This window comes from Chironomus tepperi, unplaced genomic scaffold (genome assembly GCF_022539635.2).
Source record: "Chironomus tepperi strain 1889 unplaced genomic scaffold, CSIRO-AGI_Ctep_v1 contig_337, whole genome shotgun sequence".
Classification (NCBI taxonomy): Eukaryota; Metazoa; Arthropoda; class Insecta; order Diptera; family Chironomidae; genus Chironomus; species Chironomus tepperi.
Genome location: NW_027226459.1, coordinates 3,701,589 through 3,720,254, shown reverse-complemented (window position 1 = coordinate 3,720,254; position 18,666 = coordinate 3,701,589). Strand labels below are relative to the sequence as shown.

General features: G+C 34.0%; 1 protein-coding gene across 1 annotated transcript; it reads right to left on the bottom strand.

Moving 5' to 3' along the window:
• Nucleotides 1–212: 212 nt before the first annotated feature.
• On the bottom strand, nt 213–5,426 carry LOC139093784 (pickpocket protein 28-like). The gene is made up of 3 exons (XM_070644611.1): nt 4,252–5,426; nt 3,366–3,669; nt 213–446 (listed from the first exon to the last, which is right to left on the bottom strand). The coding sequence occupies exons 1-3, from the start codon at nt 5,424–5,426 to the stop codon at nt 213–215; spliced, it is 1,713 nt and encodes a 570-aa protein (XP_070500712.1).
• Between the last annotated feature and the right edge of the window lie 13,240 nt (nt 5,427–18,666).

Here is an 18,666-nt window from a genome sequence, read left to right as displayed (position 1 = left end):
TGTTGTATCCTGGATATTTGAATTTTTATGAGGACTTGCTTGATATTTGTGGACTTCCTCGATTTTTGAGTACTTTATGGACATTAATGTTAATTATTTCAGATTTTTGGTCCGAATTTTGGTCATTCCTTGATTATCCTTACATGTTTAAAGTCCATACTTGGTCTACACCTCCCTAATCATCTCTCATTACTCCCCAATTCCATCTCATCTCACATATCTCTCCCATAAGCATCATTGTCATCATCATCAACATCTTCTGTCAAGTTCTTTGTCGTCATTGTTGTGTATATGGATATATAATTCCATACATACATTGTGTCACTCTCCCATCGCAGTCTTTTGGCCTCATTCTTTTTGCCTTTCATCTGTCTATTTGCTTTCCAACAATTCAGGAATGGAATGAGTAAAAATTGACGACGGAAATGAGAACCAAATGTGAATCCCTGGTTTATGTGGAAAATGAATGGAGAGAAAAAAAATGGCAAATTTATACCAGAAGGAAGGAAGAACGAAGATGTAGCAATAGACAGAGAAAAAGTAAGATGAAAATTGGTCTCTGTGTGATGTGAAGCAGAGAATAGGCAATGGCAAAAAAGAAAGCATTGAATGGTAGGCTCTATTTCTTCTTCCTTTATCACTCTATAAGCATAAATGACCTTTTTTAGCTTGAAATTGTTGAAGGAATGGTTTGGAGTTGTGGTGGCAGTTTGGGGGCTTTGGGAGTGTTTGGGTGATGATGTGGCTTGGCAGTTGGATGTGATTATGCTGTATATAATCTTCCTCTCCTCAAAACCTTACTGGCTTTGACCTGACTGTCAAATTTCTTAGTTTTTTGGCTATTCTTGTCTTTTGCTGTGTTGGGTTGATTTATTTAGGTTTTATACTGTTGTGAATCACATAGCCTAGTCATTAGGACACCGTCTAGCTACCGTATTGATAATAAATCAGTCAAGTCATAGCTTGAACTCCCAAGCATGCCTATATGCCTTCCATGGACATTTTACAATTTCCTAACTAATTCTTAAAGCAAATCAATTGCCAAAATCACTAAAACAATTCAATAATCCCCCAAACCCCATCTACAATCCATTCAACTCCCCAAATAATCAACCCCATTGACCTCACATTCCAAATCAACAAATCCTTAAACTCAAAGTAAATCATAATTATGTAACACATCATTAATTTCATTTCCGCTCCATTTTCTATATTGTTGAAATTTCAATAAATTTTATAATCAAATGATTACACAACAATGTGAATGTCATGAAAATGAATCATTACTGTGTGTGGCTGACAACATAAAGGAAGACTGTCAATTTATGACAAAAATTTGTGTACAAAATCAATTGAACTGGAACTATGAAGGCCGTAAATCATTGTCGATGTGGTTTTAATTACAAATTTTTTTTTTTTTTGATGAATTAAAGGATGGGATGACAATTTTAATTGAAATGAATTATGGATGGATGAGAATTTAGGAGGTATGGTGGGTATGGTGGTGGATATTAATGGGAATCGGTCAAGGATGTTGTGGATTAATGGATAATACAGAGATGTTCAAATTGAGCGTCATGGAACCCACAAAAATGCCATAAACCGTTAGCCGTGTCCTTTTTCAGTAGTTGCTGACCACCTAGGTGTGCCATGGCATATCCATGACCCTCCCCCCTCCTAGTACCCCCCAAAAAATACCCAAAACCTTCATTTCATCCTCTCAGACATTAAAGTTTATTTGACAGTAAAATTATCATTTTTATTCCATTCCATCATGAAAATACATCATAATGCCAGCATCCATGTCGTTCCTTCATTCCATCTCCGTGATTATATCAAACTGAGATCTTTCATGTTGCGATGACGATAAAAATGTCACCAAAAACACTCCTTAGTATGAAAAAAAAGCACGACAAAGCATTTCTCTATTCAGCCCCAATTTTTTATCTGCATTTGTATATGTGAAAATGATGTGGATGTAGTGTGGGATGTAATAGGCTTACAGCTTACATTCCTCATTTCTGTTTTCTATCTTTAACAATCTTTGTATTTATACTTCTTTCTTTTGTGTCGTTGAATTTCTTATGTTCAAATGAAAATTGCGTATGCTTATATCATTTTTTGAGGATCTTTAAGAATCAGCAACTTTTTATTATTCTTATTTCTGTGTGACTTATAACAATGGATTTTATTTTCTTATTATTTGCTTAAGACCAGACATAAAGTATTTGCTAGTTCGGAGCAACGTCGCAGTATTAACGGTAAGACGCAAAGATGCCCTATCGGAAGTTCCGATTTGGAACCATCACAACTAATTATTAACCACTTTAAGGTTTGCCTCATTGAGCCGCTCGTGCAATTCAGGATCTGTGCACCATCCAAAGAATGATCTTCTGATCGACACAGACATCCTGTCCTAAATACAAAACTTAAAAAGTCTCAGGTACGACTCCATTAATGATTTATCATTTCATTTGGCCTATTTGCTTACGAATGTTCATTTGAGTTACCAGAACAGCACAAGTCGGTTAAATGATGGAAAATTCAGACACGTATTGCCGTGACTCGAGCTTGGCGTCGAATTAAAATCGTGAAAAGTTCTATTTGAATGGGATACTCATATTAATGGCTTATTCAGAGGGTCAAGTCTGTACGCCATAAAACTCCCATAACACTCTACTGCCGACAAGCACCTGCTTCATAAATTGCAATTAATTATTTCAAATGCGCTTAAGTAACAAAACTCCATTCACTTTCATACTTGCTATAATTTTTATAAACATTTCTTTTATGAATTACAATTCCTTACTTATTTTAAATGAAAATCTCACACATTTAATATAAGAATGCCATAGAGCATAAATACTTGAGATTAAAAAATCCTTTCATTTTCTTAAATATTGCGTGCTGTCAAGGATTTTAAATCCTTTTTCTTCCCGTTTTATTATTTGTGTCATCATCCTTAAATTCAGGGGAATTTTTCACTTCCTTATTTTTGTTCCTCTTGATTAAATTGAAGAGATTTTATTTAATTTAATTAAATTCTTAGAAATTGAATAAAGCTGCATTATTATTTGCATAATATTCAATTATTCTAGTGATATGTTAAGGGGGGTTGTAGGCTTATTACGTTCAAAGGGGGCTCCAAGTGGAAGTCAAACTGCTGTAATCAATGGATATTCCTAGAAAAATCAATTTTTAGAATAAAACTCAGGCATACAGCCAGCCATACAGCCAGCCATACAGCCAGCCATTCAGCCAGCCATACACCCAGCCATACAGCCAGCCATATAACAACCCAATTAACTAACCAATCATCGATGTCCACAAGATGCACCAAACAACTTCCTATTCATATCATTAACCTTCCTTGCATTTGTTGATGATAGCTGTAGTGACCTCAAATATGATCTAAATGCAAGTGCATGTTTTGGCTCAACCTTTACTTCAACTTTAGCCTCATCTTGCTTAAACCATTTTTGTTTCACCATATTGATGATTCTTGTAATTATTTCAAATATTGATATCAATGAGAATCCCAAAAATAAGCCAAGCAGTCCGCCAATGTCTGAGATTAAGTTTTGGATCTCGTAGGCTGTAAAATGTGTCGTGTGTAAGATTTGAAAGTCTTTGAAGCTGATCTCGAGGTATGACAGAGTCTCGTTTTTGCTAAAATTAGAAGAAAATGTTAGAATTTTTAGGAATTCCGAGGGAGGACATTGGATATGATGTCTAATTGAACATAGGAGCTAATGAGCATATTCAGGGTTGGAATGAGGAGGAGGGTTTGGGAGTTAGCTACGCCCCTACCAAGATATATGGTCGACTAATGACATTTAGTTCGGAATGTTTTGTAAAAACTGTCATTAGTCGACATTAGGTCTTGTCAAGGATGTAGCCAGGCGGGCCAACCTCCAAACTGCTCCTCCAAACGCCCTTGAGACTTGATATTAATTAGAAATTATGATGAATGCAGAGTTGACAGGACTCTAATGTGGAGCCCGGACTTCCAAAGTTAGGACTCCAAAAAAGTGAAGTCAGACTCCACAAAGTCTGGACTTTTGGGATTTTTGGAATCCGGACTACAATGTCCTGCCAACTCTGATCAACTGATCCATTCAGGAATGCAATTCTCCCTGACAGACATAGAGTATGCATTAATGGTACAGAAAGACCACTGTAGTACCTAAATGCGATCTCTTTGCCTGTTAGGTTCCAACTGATCCCACATTCAAGTACCCCTAGTCTTACTCTTCATTATTCGACATCATTGCCTCTAAATACATCAAATATCCAGAATTCTGCTGATTCATTTCAAAAGATCGTTCAGTTATAACTTTATAATTAATCAGTGTACAGGATTGAATGCAATTGCATGGAAATTTGTAAGCATTTTCTGCATCTGACACAGTTGGATTGGTTCGAATTATGTCAGGCCAATGAGTAATAAGTACAGTATAACATTTAATGTCCTTGTCTCTACAAATTTCGGTCATTTTGTCTCTTGGCATGGAGAACTTTACACATCCACAGGTTCTTAATGTATAATTGGTCATGCATTCATATTCACAGTTCCGCTGCGTGTATGATTTAAAGAATTTCAACTGCCGTTCATCTTCAAAGTAACAGCCACGCTGATCAGGTGTCAATCTCCTTAAACTTTCATCTTTTTCAATAACCTCTGCTGATATTGACATTGTCTTTAAATTTTTCAACTGGAAATAAGTCTCAGAATGAAAAATTGTTGGAATTTCATTTGGTAAGTGCAGAATGACTTTATAGCCTTGCCGTCGTGCTTCACACAAGTTTGGAATGTCTACATCTTTTATGACTGTTAATAAACTCAATTTAGCTCTGTTGGCTCTTAATGGTTGTGTTAAACTTTCATTTGTCAAATATCCATCCTGTAATGTCCACAAAGGAGGTTCTGGGCTGTTCTCATCGTCATGAAATTGCTTAGCTTCATAATTCCATGCTTTTGGGATGTCCTTACGTTTATAAGAGTCAAAATATTTACTTATGTTTGGATTGAAGACTGAATGATATCCAAGCATATTAAATGTGAAGCAATATCCATCATCAGTCATTGAACGAATGAAAAGCTGTTCGCAGCGATCAGCACCTTCAATACTACACATAAGAAACATTTCTTTAATTGTTGGGGATGTTGCATCTAATATTTCTGGTGTCCGTTGATCAAAATCATCATGATTCATATCTGGCTCCAAAAAGGCACTTCCAGTATTATCAGAACAGGCATGAAGTGAAGCTGTCATATATCCTCGATCTGTTGGACTTATTTTTAAATCCTTTTGTTTTGGAAAATATTTTGAAACATTCATAAACTCATTTTTAATCAGCAATGGTGAGCATATAGTCACTGCTGGATATGGAATGACATCACTTCTAATGTAGTCGGTGCTCATTGTTATATCTGGTGCTATGTTGTACTTTCTATAGTCTTGCAGAACGTAAAATGCAAAACAAATAACCAAAACACACAAAATGAACATCCAGAACAGCTTAACGGGAAATGAAGCTTCTTTTTTCACAATTACTGAATATCCGTAGTCATCAGACATGATGGAAATATTGAAAAATTAATTTTTTTGCTGTTTGAGTTCAAGTTCACTGTCAAGTTAGTACTGTGAAAATTCATAAAAAGCTGTCGACTTTTATTTTCAACGTTAAAGTTCAAGTGAATGTAAAAAGTGCAGCATGAAATTTTATTTATCAAATATGAAGCAAGGCTGTGCAACGTTGCATTAATAATGCTGAGAATTTGAGGAAAATTCATTCCAAATTTATATCCATAAATAGACCTGAATAAGTAGAAATTGGTATATTTGATCAATTCAACAGTCGGCACCAGGACCATCGTGATTCTAGCCAGAGGAAGCTGCTGGATTTTGGATCGAATTAAGCACAAAGACAGCACAACACCAGACTTGCGTGACTTTGTCTTGATGTCGGTTTATATTTAAATCCAATAATTTGGCAATTTCATGTCGATCTGGTCCCGGATTTTGAATCGATTAGTCGACTTGTGTTATTCGGGAAAGCTCGATGACTTTGAACTGTGGCATTCAGCCAATTTAAGCAAATCAAGCCAATTTCAAGTGTAGTAAGTGTCAATTTCAATGATAGATCCAGTTTCAGCCGACAAAGAGGGTCATGGATCACAATTGATCTGTACGGCCAGTGAAATAAGTACATGTCAACATTTTGAAACCATCAATTCACAAATTACTTTTACACAAATTCCATCTACACTTATTTACTTATTTCGCTGACCGTACAGATCAGGTGTGATCCATGGCCTTCCTCAGTTGGTTCCTGTAGCTTTCAAGACCTTATCTTTGGGTTGCACCACCTTTAAGGAACCTAATTCCATCCACAACAATCCCAAACATTACAGTGTCTATAGCCTGTATTAGATTTTTAATTACAAAGAATTTTATTTAAATTGTAAATAAATGTGATAATGTAATGCAAGAATGTATTTATATGTGCATTGCGTTGACTTTTTCATGTAGTATTCATGATTAGCAGTCACGTATCAATTATACAGTTTTAATTACAGATTGCGATCATAATTATTATCAGTTACATAACATTATAAAGAGTAAATAATATAAAGAGCAGTTGTGGACAATCTGTTTTGTGATATGGAACGTTTTGACTCTCAGGCATGCTGTAATAGCTCGACTGGATAGAACATACACTTCAGAATCTCAATCAGACGTACTGAACCTCCAAAAGGAACATTACGTGCGACACAAAATGAAAAAGGCTCTGATAAAACTCCTAGGCTCCATCACGAAACTATTGGCTCCTAAATGGAGTCGTCGGCAGTTTGAGGTCAGTAATTGTGTTCCTAACGAAGCCTCAACAGAGTCATTGACTGTTTTGAAACACTTAATGTTTTAACAGGTTGGACACAACTGATGAAAGTGTATAATTACGTACTTGATATTATACAACTGGTTTTAAAGGACATATCCAGGTGAAGTCCTTAATATAGCTTGGTTTCAATCGAGAAAACGACTTCTAAATTTTGAATTTTTCGGGAAATTCTTGATTAACCTGAAAATTCTCAAAATTCACTTCCATATTTTTCTGACTTTTTGGAAAAACTTATTGAATTCTCAAGGATTTTCATTCAATACTTTATTATAACTTCCATTTTACTCTATTTTATCCGCAAGTCATTCTTATGATCTTCACAAAATTTAAAATAATAAACAAAAAATTCAACTTAAAATTGTTAAGAATTTTCGACAATTTTAAATTGAAAGATTAAATCCTTTTCATTTTAATAACACAAAAAATCCAACTTTTTTTCCATCATTTTTAAGTCTCAATCCTTTCATCCAAAAAAACAGCAAAATTCCTCTCATTCTTTTCGTCATTCAAAAGTTCAGATGATAATAACTTTCTCATTTCATTCGTCGAGGAAGGAAAATTATCATAATCTGATTTAAAATTCTCTATCTTTTCATTCTTAAGTGTTCCTCTTCATGGTCTCGCTCATTCTTGTCATTCAGATTGTGATTATCATAATTCTTGGAAATGCGAACATGAAGGGAATTGCTGGTGTTTTAAAGATTGAGAATTTTGGTTAGTTTTGGATGCTTTTTGGTTGGAATGTCTCATTGTGCTTGCTTTGCTGGTCTTGAAAGTCAATTTCGATACTTGACTGTGTCTAAATTTGTCTCTTCTGCTGGCTTTTTCTTCCGAAACCCATATATTCAATGCTGTATTTACATTTACTTCCATTAGTCCAGGTACTTAATTACTTCCTTACTTCGATGGCCATACAGATCAACTGTGACCAATGGCCTCCCTCAGATGACGCCTAAAGCTGGTTCTATCGCTGGCTACCTTCTGCCAATTGCCAATACCATAAGTCCTTGTATAATTTATATATGTCACTTTGTCATAAGGTCGAGTAACCCGCGATAGCTCAGTTGTACGCTACCAGAAATCCTAGAGCTAGTATGTTGCCGGAAATCCTAGAACGTGGGTTCGAGTCCTACTCAGGATCCATCATTCGGAATTATACAACACACGAACCGAGCTTCATAACTAGAACGGTAAAATGGAAAAAGAGCTTCGAAAATTAGTCATGAACTGGAATTGAACACAGAACCTTTGGCATTAAAGCAAACGCTCTACCATTTAGCTCACTGATGCCATTTCACCGCTACTCTGGCCCTCAAGATTCTCAGGTACTCAAGACACTCAGGCACTCAAGATACTCAGTCACTCAAAAACCATCCAATTTCCTATATCTTATCCCAATTTTCATTGAAAATCCTTTACCAAAGCCAAAAACAACCCTTCAAAACTATTGCGCTAAAAATGACCTTCGACCACTTCCACGCGACACCATGACTATGCATATATAAAATCAAGAAGCAAAAACATGCAGTTATCCGAGGTTTTATTTTCACTTCCATATTTGTATATGTCTAAGCATAATTTTCTATAAAACTCATACATCGACAGGGATATACAATACAATGCTGACATCAAGACGTAGACGGCGTAAACTCGTCGACTAAAGAAGAAATTGTGAAGGAAGGGTGAGGTGATTCCAACAAATGGGTTGAGTTAGACGAGAAATACACTAGCAAATAAGAAGAGTTTGGGTATGGAGAAGAGTAAGTACAGTAAAATATTTACTGTACTTATATGAAAGTACAGTAAGTACAGTACAATACTTACAATACCTACTGTACTTGTATGAAAGTCAAATATTGTACTGTTACTGTCCTTACTGTACTTGTATGAAAAGTACAGTAAGTACAGTAAGTACAGTACTGTACCACTGGAGTGTCTGACCCTTGGATTTTTTACTCAAAATTATTTTATTTTTTACATCCAAAAATATATTTTCAGTCTTAAGACTTTCCTCACAACAGGACATAATTCCTAAATATTCACAATAAAAACTTTTTTCTTGTTCCTCCTTTGTGCGTAAAATCAATATTGTATGGCTCGTCTTGTAGACGCCGTAAGCGTTTTCTACTTGATATAATTGGCCTCAAACCCCCTTTGGCGTTCTTATTATTGCCTCTGTTCTTCTATAACAACATTAACTTTTTATGCATGATTGTTGTTTGGCTTAAGTTTATAGCTGAATTGATAGAGTATGTAGAGCAGCAAATGTGTATCCAAATGAGTTGGGTTCGATTCCAGGGAAAGACGAGTCGGATATTTAGAAATTCTATGCTGATAAGCCACCAGAACTCGAATTCGACTCTGATTTTGTATCGAAAAGTCGACTTGACCCGACATCGACTCCATACAAAATTCAAGTTGACTTCGAGGTCTGTGAGTCGATTTTTTGATCTAAATTATTGAATTTAATCTTAGATAATGATTATTTGGATGTGAATGCAATTCTTACTGTCCTAACATTTAATGTGACTTGGTTTATGAGATTCAAAACTCACAATTGGCGTCTATCAACATTTCCGAATAGCATTAATCGGTCAATCGATTCATTATCCGACCTAGATTAGTGTGAATCCAACTTCAAATTTGAAGTTTAAACCCGGCACCATACCCGAGTCACGCCGGCCTGATGCCGAAATCACGTCAGTCTGATTGTAAAGTCACGCTGACCTAGTGCCGAAGTCACGCTTGTCTAGTGTCAAAGCAATGTTCGTCTGATGTCCAAGTCACGACGGCTTGGTGTCTAAGTCACGACAAGCAATACCTTGTCATGCAACACAACAGCGCTCACTTGCCAGATTTTGGAACGATTAACCAGCTTGTGCTATTCAAAACATTGAATTCGTTTTCGGACAAGAGCAGCAAACCTGCTTTTTCTACAATTTAGATGCACAGACCTGCAATTTTTGGTTGCACTTTATAGTTCGTGCTAGATTGCAGTTTTTTGGTCATTAGGTCAGCAGTCTTGAGTGAACCCTCCATTAAGTTGACTTAAAATAGGGGCGACATAGAGTTAACTTAGAGTTAAGAATCAATCTTATTGCCACAAAATTCAAATCAAAACTTCCAACTGGATTATCAGAATTGTATGAAGAATGCATGCACCCTTGAACTTTATCCATCATCTCCTCAAATACATACATACATCTCAACTTTTTTCCATTTAAAGTTCATAACATAATGAATATAAAAAGCTCAAACTTTCACACAGCAAAAAATATTATTACGTGTCATGTAAAGTCTTACGAGGATAATAAAATTACAAAAAAAGCAAGCAGCAGCAAGTAGCTGTAAGAAAAAATGAAAAAAAATTTCAAAATGCACACAAGAGACAAGAAGGTAAGAAACATCCTATTTATAAATTTTCATCATGATGAAACTTTTTAAGCCTAAAGGTCTTCTTCTTGTACTGTATAATGTGAATATGCTTGGGTGGGTCTTTAACGATAAGATTCTGAGTGGATTGTGATGAGCTTTTGAAATTTTAAACATAATGTGTGAAGCTTTTTTTGTTGGATGAAATTGGGTTGTGGAGGAATTTTGTCGGCTAAAGCATTGAAGGTGGCTGCTGGAAAGCACAGGGGTTGTTAATGAACGATAATCTGGGCTAAGGTCAGCATGACTCAGGCATCGGGCCAGTTTCGATGAAATTTGGTCTCAAGCCGACATGACTCAACATCAGGTCGCAGTTAAGGCGGTCTGAAGCTGGATTTTTGGTCAATACTACGCAGTGTACCTTTAAGGACCATAATGTCCTAGATTTGGTGCCATTTGCTCAACTCAGCTGACCCGAGTAAGACAAATCGGTGAATCGATCAAAAATATAGTGCTGGGATTGCTGGGCGCTGACTTTCGGATCAATTACTCGACTTGAGCTGTCTGGATGATATTCCATGGTACTCCTAATAAAGCCTGGTATACAACTAAGGCAGTGCATCTCAAAATGTGTGAATATCCACTGAAATCGTCATAAGAGCGCTAAGTTGAGTCAAATTTCGTTTTGAGTCGAGTTTCTCCATCCAAAGTCCAAATCAACTGGGTTCTCTGAGATAAGCTCAAATAAACATGTGCGTCGTAGTCAACCCTCAACGACTTATTGTCATTCTTACATCCATTCTCGAAAATTCATCCTTTAATCTTCAACATTTTTCTTCTTTTTCTTCTTAAATTTCCCCAAAAGAAGAATACATAATGAAAGTAATAAGAAGTAGAAGGAAAAAAGCAATTTAGTCTTGTCAAAAAGAAAAACGGAAGTAATGTGAAGAAGCAGAAAAAAGTAAATTTTTTTGCATAACCTTGCAGACTTAGTCATAATAAGACACATCCCATGTCTTAACCATTAGACACAAAACTGCCTGAAAGGGAAGCTTTTCATAGTCGAGTACAAGAATGAGTTGTGTCGTCACGACTTTCTTAATGGGCTCAGGCACTCATCATTAGATTTAATGGATTTTTGTCTCATCTTGTGACTTGATTTTACATTTTTTATTATTGTGAATGTGATGTTGTTGGATAGGATGATTATTTTAGGAATTGTTAACCCTGTGTACATGTTGTGCTTATGATCCTGAACAGCACATTTTAGTAAGTTTGTAATTTGATGTTTCTAATGTTTCCAATGTCATTGAACCGGCAATCTTGTAAATTGTCTTCCTTTGACCATTGAAAAGGCTTTAACAAAGCCTTAAATGCTTCAAATCGGAGACTTCTTCTTTCGTGTTACCCGAAATGCATCAAACTTCAAATTTTTACAGAACTCCTTCAAATTCTTCCTAATTCCTACACGTGCTGACCCCATTTATCCACAAATATTCCATGTACATAAGTCATTCCATCTTTCAAACTTTAACTTCATCCATCATTCATTTTGTGTCAACACATAAAGGGCTCGTGTAAAGGAAGAGCTTTTATGATGTTTAATGCTTTAATCAAATAAATGAACTTCTTTTTATTTGGAAATTCCACGTGTAATTCCGTGTGAATGATGATTATAATTCATAATTGATGATGTTTGTGTGTCTCTTGGGTAATATGTAACGGTAATAATTAGTTGTGGACAGTCGTTTAAAGGTTAGTGTTAAAGTGTTTTAGTTTGAAGGTTTAGAAAATGAATTTAGGTTGCTTAGTGAATCAGATGTATACGTAATTTGGTCCATAAATTGTGGTTTGGGTATACGAATTGAAAAGTACCAATGACATTGAGTGCCCTAAGTCAATTGAATTTGTATTAATCTGCCCAAGTGGAAAGCTAGAAGGTTTATCAGGTTCCGAATGGACAAAAATTCGTTAAAACTAGTTCGTGACATGTTAATATCCAGCTGACGGCTAGTTCTAACGTAGTTTTGTCTATTTGGGGTTGATGTCTAGCTTTAAGGACGACTGTATGCATCCAGATGTCGTTAGTTGTCTTTATGGCCTGAAAAGCTGTTGGGAAAGTTGTTTTGGAGGAAGGAGGAATGGGAGTCGATTGATTGACTCAAAACTACCCATTTTGGACATAATTCTTCAATTTTTTAGGCTTTTTCCCGACAAAAGTACGATAAACGACCCAAAAAGTAATCCGTCCCTCAAAACATGTCCAGCTACGTCCCTATTCCAGGTTACACCAAGCTAACTATTCCTTTATTAAAAATCAACTGCCATTCTCATCACAAGAGTTCAAAAACACATTTTACTCCCTTAACAGCGAGCACTGTCACTTGATTTATATTTGATTTCATCGTCTTTCATACAAAAATGCACGAAGAAAAATGGAAATGTAATTTAAGTAGAATAATTCCATTACTTACAGCTTACAATTTCCATTAAAATCTACTTTATATTATGCATGTGAAATTCTCTTTTTTAATATTATAAAGTGCATGATTTATGGCACAAAAATGTCATTTCAACAAATCAAAAAAACGAGAGAAAAAAGTTTTAAATTTAAATAAAATAAGAATAAGATTTCTTGTTATGAACAATGGCAATTGGGCGCGTAGGAATTTGATATTCAATTCATTATTTAAGCTTTCCGCTGTCCATTCTGGTTGTTCATTGGTCTCATGTGTGTCATGCAACGATATATATTTATTTGCTTAATTTATACAGGCAAGACACAAGTCTGCAAGTTGTGTGACAAATGAAATTAGGTTTAATGAATGGAAGTGCATGTGGATATGTTAAATGTGGTGTGGTGAGTTTGTTAGGTCTGGAATTATAATTGAGTGAAGTTGATGTGAACTGTTGAGTCAGTTGTTGGCAACCTGTGTGTCGGGGCACACAAGTGACCAAGATAGGCCACGAAAATTGAAAGATTGGCAATCACTGTATTAAATAGTCATTGAAATACTGAAAGCCTGTTAAAGATTAGCTTAAAAAATCCATTAAATTATGAATTTTCAAATGACAATATTTAACGACTTTTTTGATATTTGAATTTTAAAACAAGCAATTTCTAACGACTTTTCTGAATTTGAATCTTAAAATTAGCAATTTTTTATGAATTTTCAAAATTTGAATCTCAAAACTGACAATTTTTAACAACTTTTCTAAATTTGAACCTCAAAACTGACAATTTTTAACAATTTTTCTGGATTTAAATTTAAAATCTCAAATTTTGAGACCCAAACCACCGCATCCACCCACTCCTAATCTCTTCAAATCCAGCTAACACCACAAAAATTGATGAATGAACGTAAAAGGTTCATCGATGCAAAAGAACAGCAATAAAAACTTGCAAATTGAATGAAGTGTGAGATGATTGAGAAAGCAGCTTAAAGTGTAAATTACATATATGCGTGGTAAATGATTAAGATTAAATTTCACCACAATAGGAAAAGGATTTAAAATTTTAATTTATTAGCTAAGAAATTTAATATTATTGAATTTTAAATGACGATTATAAAGATGGTGAGAAAGATGAATAAAAAGAGTCTTTATTGCATCTAATTCATTATTTGTCGGTAATTTGACATAAATTGTTGACTGTAAAATGTGATACTAATGAGTGTTGCTACTCATGTAATAAAAAGTCATGGGATAATAAATGAGTTGATGTGTAAATGGCTTGTAAATCAATCTTAGTCTGGGTGATTTCAGATTTTGCATCCAAAAATGAGAATTTTTATTGAATTTTGTAACTTAAACCTTTAAAATAAGGAGGATTTATCCAAAACTGCAGGCATACTTACTTATTTACTTCGCTGGTCGTACAGATCAGTTGTGATCCATGACCTCCCACAGGAGTCGTCTGAAGCTGTCTCTATCGCTGGCTTCCACTTGCCAATTTCCGATATCAAGTGCAATACTAACTGCAGGCATAAATGCAGGAGTGCGACTAAGGTTTCCCAGAGTCTCGGTCTCGACAAAATTGTCTCGAAAAATTCCCGAGACCAAGGCTGAGACTGACCGGTAGTCGAGGAGCCTGAGACTACAAACTCAGTCTCGGTCTCGGTCTCAGCATCGCGAACCCTTACTTGTGACCTTGGACAAACTATATGATACAGCCAAAAACTGCAGGCCTCCTTATCCAAAACGCAACAAATACATACCTTCAATTCTTGCCCAAACCCCACAAAACCAAGTCAACAACCTCATCCACTTCTTCATCATCATCATCAACTTTTAAAGGGAAATTAAATTCGAAGAAAAACTTTACCCTTGAGTACTCAAGTTGAGAAATGCCTAAAAATTCATTGCCTTTTTCTTTCTTATTTTCTGAATGTTTTTCTCTCCTCGTGTAAGATGAATGAACTTTGATGCCGATGCGTATGTTGTAAAAATGTGAAGAAAGTAGTTTAAGAAGAAGTCAATTGAAGGAAATGTAGGAGGTTTTAAGGGCTTGAAGATCTTTAATTTGGAAAGGTTTGAGAAATTTCTGTAGTTTGACTGTGGATGGCTGTAGCATCGTTTCAGAAGACATCCTGAAAAGCCAAATTTTGAAGTCGACTCGGATTTTAGTATGGGAATGCTATTAAGCCAGTTTAAGTCGGCAGCTGAGGGAAGGCATGGTTCACAGATGATCTGCACGGACAACGAAGTGAGTAAGCATGTTTATTGTCCATTACTTGAGTTTAAGTTAGAAAAAGTTTGTCCATTAAATGGCATTTAGTCAATAATTCTACCAATAATTCTATCAAAATTCGTTCCAGGTTGCTGCTAATAAGTTCAACATCATCCTGAATCTTATTCATTACTGCCACAGACTCTGCCAGTATATTGTGCTTCTTCACCACTTACATAGCAGTGCCAATCTTACATCACCCATGTATATCAAGTCTATAGAATGAAAACAGACTCAAAACCAATTATCAGATCACTTACCCTTAAATTTCCCATACCTAAAATAAAATTCCATTACCAATAAGCCTCCATTCAGAATTTTATACTCCTTTCAATTTTTAATACACAAATGTAAGATAAAAAGATTCTAATATGTTGATGCATACTCAAAAAAATATGAATTAAATATTTGAGAGAACGGTTAAAGGACATGCAAAGGTCGATGAACGATGAAAGGAGAAAAGTATTTCCACTCAATAGGCTGAACACGGAGAACAGAGAAGAGAAAAAAGTCGGCTTTAATGTGTAGCACTTTAATATATCCTTGTAACATCCGAAAGTTCATTCAACTGACAAGGACTGAAAATGAAAATTTACTGCTTTTTGGTGGTTAGAATGAGTCTTGCTGGTATAAATCTTTCTTTTTTTGGTTTGTTTAATGTTAGGCTGAAAAAATAATAAATTTATATGATGGTGGCTAAGTTAATTATCTTGAGATTGGTTAGGTCGTTTGATGTGGATGGCAATGAACTTTATCTTGAGCAGAACGACTTCCTTGTTCGTTGCCTTGACGGCCAAATGTCATGTTGACGGAAAAGTATCAAAATGACGACAAGGCATCTTAAAGACGACGTGACGGCTGCTCAGAGTCAATTTTGAAGGTGCCATTCGAGTTTGTATCTATAGAGCTTGAGTATGAGTTTTAGGACATGACCGTGAATCAGAAGATAGTCCAAATAGCACATGTTGATCTTAATCAAGTATTAGGCCGATTCTCCTGTGTCATGATGCCGTATTTAAGCCAAATATGGCATCAAGTCAGATTAACGACGTCCTGAAGCTAGATGAGCCTATTTGTGCTGTTCGGGTTAGCTTCTATGTCTGTTTTTATGCTCAAATTCTCTTTTATACCAAAAATTTCTTGAATATTCTACCAAAATTCAAATAAATCCTTCAAATTCGACATCACCTTCACCTCATCAACTTCCCTTCCCTATCAAAGCCACCAACCCCCGTCAACAGGTGCAACAAATTATTCAAAACATCCAAAAAAATTACTTTTTTTTCGTACACAACAATGTAATCCAATTTACAGCTTTTTACTCAAATAAAATATCTCAAATAGAAACTGAGGGCACACGCAAAGGTCATCAAACTTTTTAGTTGCTTTGCTTGCTGAAAAGGAGAGAAAATGAGACATTGACGTAGGAGGAATGGCTTTGAGACAGAAATGAATTTTCAGCACGACACAAAATAAGTCAAGAAGAAATTTTTGTTTTCTTTTTGATTGAATGAAAAGGGAAATTAAGCTGTTGTGCTGAGTGGGAATGTGCATGTGTCATGATGGGTGATGGCTGGAAAGGGATGGATTGTAGATTGCAGGAGATTGTAGATTAAAAATGCTGAATTGATCAATTTGAAGCTTTAGATCAATGTTGATGCCATAAGTCTTCAATTAGCAGTGGGGTCCGTATTCCTTGGAAGCACTGGACATTGGCATTAGCATATCCTTGTGATGGCATCAAGTAACAAGCCATATTTAAACCAAAGACCTCAAAACTGCAACTAAACACACGAATTGAGCTTTGAAACTAAAATTCTGAATTAGAAAAGCAGCTTCAAGAGTTGGACTTGACCTGGGATCGAACCCAGGACCTTTGGAACGTAAGGCCAATGCTCTACCATTCAGACCACTGATGCCAATTCACCGCCGATCTAAATTTAACAAAAATTCAATTTAAATCGATTTTTTAAGATTTTTGCCAAGAATTTTTTTTATTTCCTTTTTTTTTATTTGAAATATAATTTTTCTCATGTTTTAAAATACAGAAAAAATCTTGATGACTTTTCCCACTTTTCTAGTTTTTCCATTTTTTTCAATTAATTAAATATTCTCAATTCAACATTTATTCATAATATTCATGCTAGAATGATAATAATGATGAGCAAAACTTGTGTATTTAAAAACTAAAATTAAATCAGATAAAAAAGGAATATGAATCAGGTGTGGTGCCATGTATATTAGGGCAGGTCTTTCAGTTTACGTTAAAAAGGATCACCATTGAGATACCGACATGAAATTGCTATTTATTATTATTTTATTTATGACCAATAAATGTGAAAAATACAGAAATAAAAAAATGTTAAACTTAAATTATTTTTTAAAAAATTAAATTCTATTTTTCATGACATATAAAATAGTGAAATTTTATAATTTTTAAATATTTAAGAATTTTGGACTTGATTTTTCAACTTTTTAAACTACAAAAAAATTCTAAAACTATTAAAAAATTCAAAACTTTTAAAGGAATTTTCCATAATTTTTCTCCCGATTTTTTCAGACATTTGACTTTTGAAAACTTAAAATTACAATTTTTTATGCTGAATTGAACTTTTCTATCACTAAAATTTCTTTCTCATTTAAATCACACAAGAAAAATTTTGTTTAACGACATTAAAATATTGCTAAATATAGTGAAGATTAATCAATGGAGTTTCCAGCCTTAGGACTGTTTCTATGAAGCAAACTACAGTTGTATTTAAAATATTTTTTCAGGTTTTTTTTTTTTTTGGATATTTTATTTTAAAATTTTTATTACATTTATTAAAATTGTTAAGTTTTCTCCATAAAAGTGTGTCCTAAGTTAGACTTACTAGTGACAAAATCCTCTTCAGGGTTGGGAAAATGTTGAGATTGGAATTGAAAATTTTTTGAATTGAATTTTCAAATTAAAATTGTTTTTTAAAAAAAAATTTAAAATTTATAATCTTTTATTAAATTTTTAAAAAATTAACTGTTTTCAATTTAATAAAAATTCAATTTTCATATTTTAATAAAAATTGTTAAATTAAAATTTTAATAAATTAAATTGAAAATTTAAAAAATATTAAATTAAAATTGAAAATATTTAAAAAAATTATTAGGTAAATTTGAAATTTTAAAAATAAAAAAATTTAAAATACTAAATTGAAAATTTAAAAACTTTAAATTGAAAATTTAAAATAAATTTAAAATTGAAAATTAAATATTTTAATTTTAAATTTTAAATTTTAAAATTGAAAATTTAAATTGTCAAAATTAATTTTAACTCAAATAAATTTAGAAATTTTAAAATCAAATTTTTCAATTTTTCAAATTTTCAAATTCAAAACTTCAAATCTCAAAATTCAATTCTTTCAATTCCATCCTTAACAAATCCCCCAATCCCCGCAATATTACATCATATTTACAAATCGATCGTATTTAAAACTCTATAATTCGAATTTCAAAACGAAAAAAATGGTCAATTTTTTGAAATATAATTTGAAATTTAATTTAGAGATAGAAATAAATGAAAAATCTATCTTTATCCATATTTAGTTCCAATAAGATTGAATTCATAAAGAATTTCAAAAATATTTTTAAAATTTTTATTTTTCTTTTAAATTTTTCTGATAAAA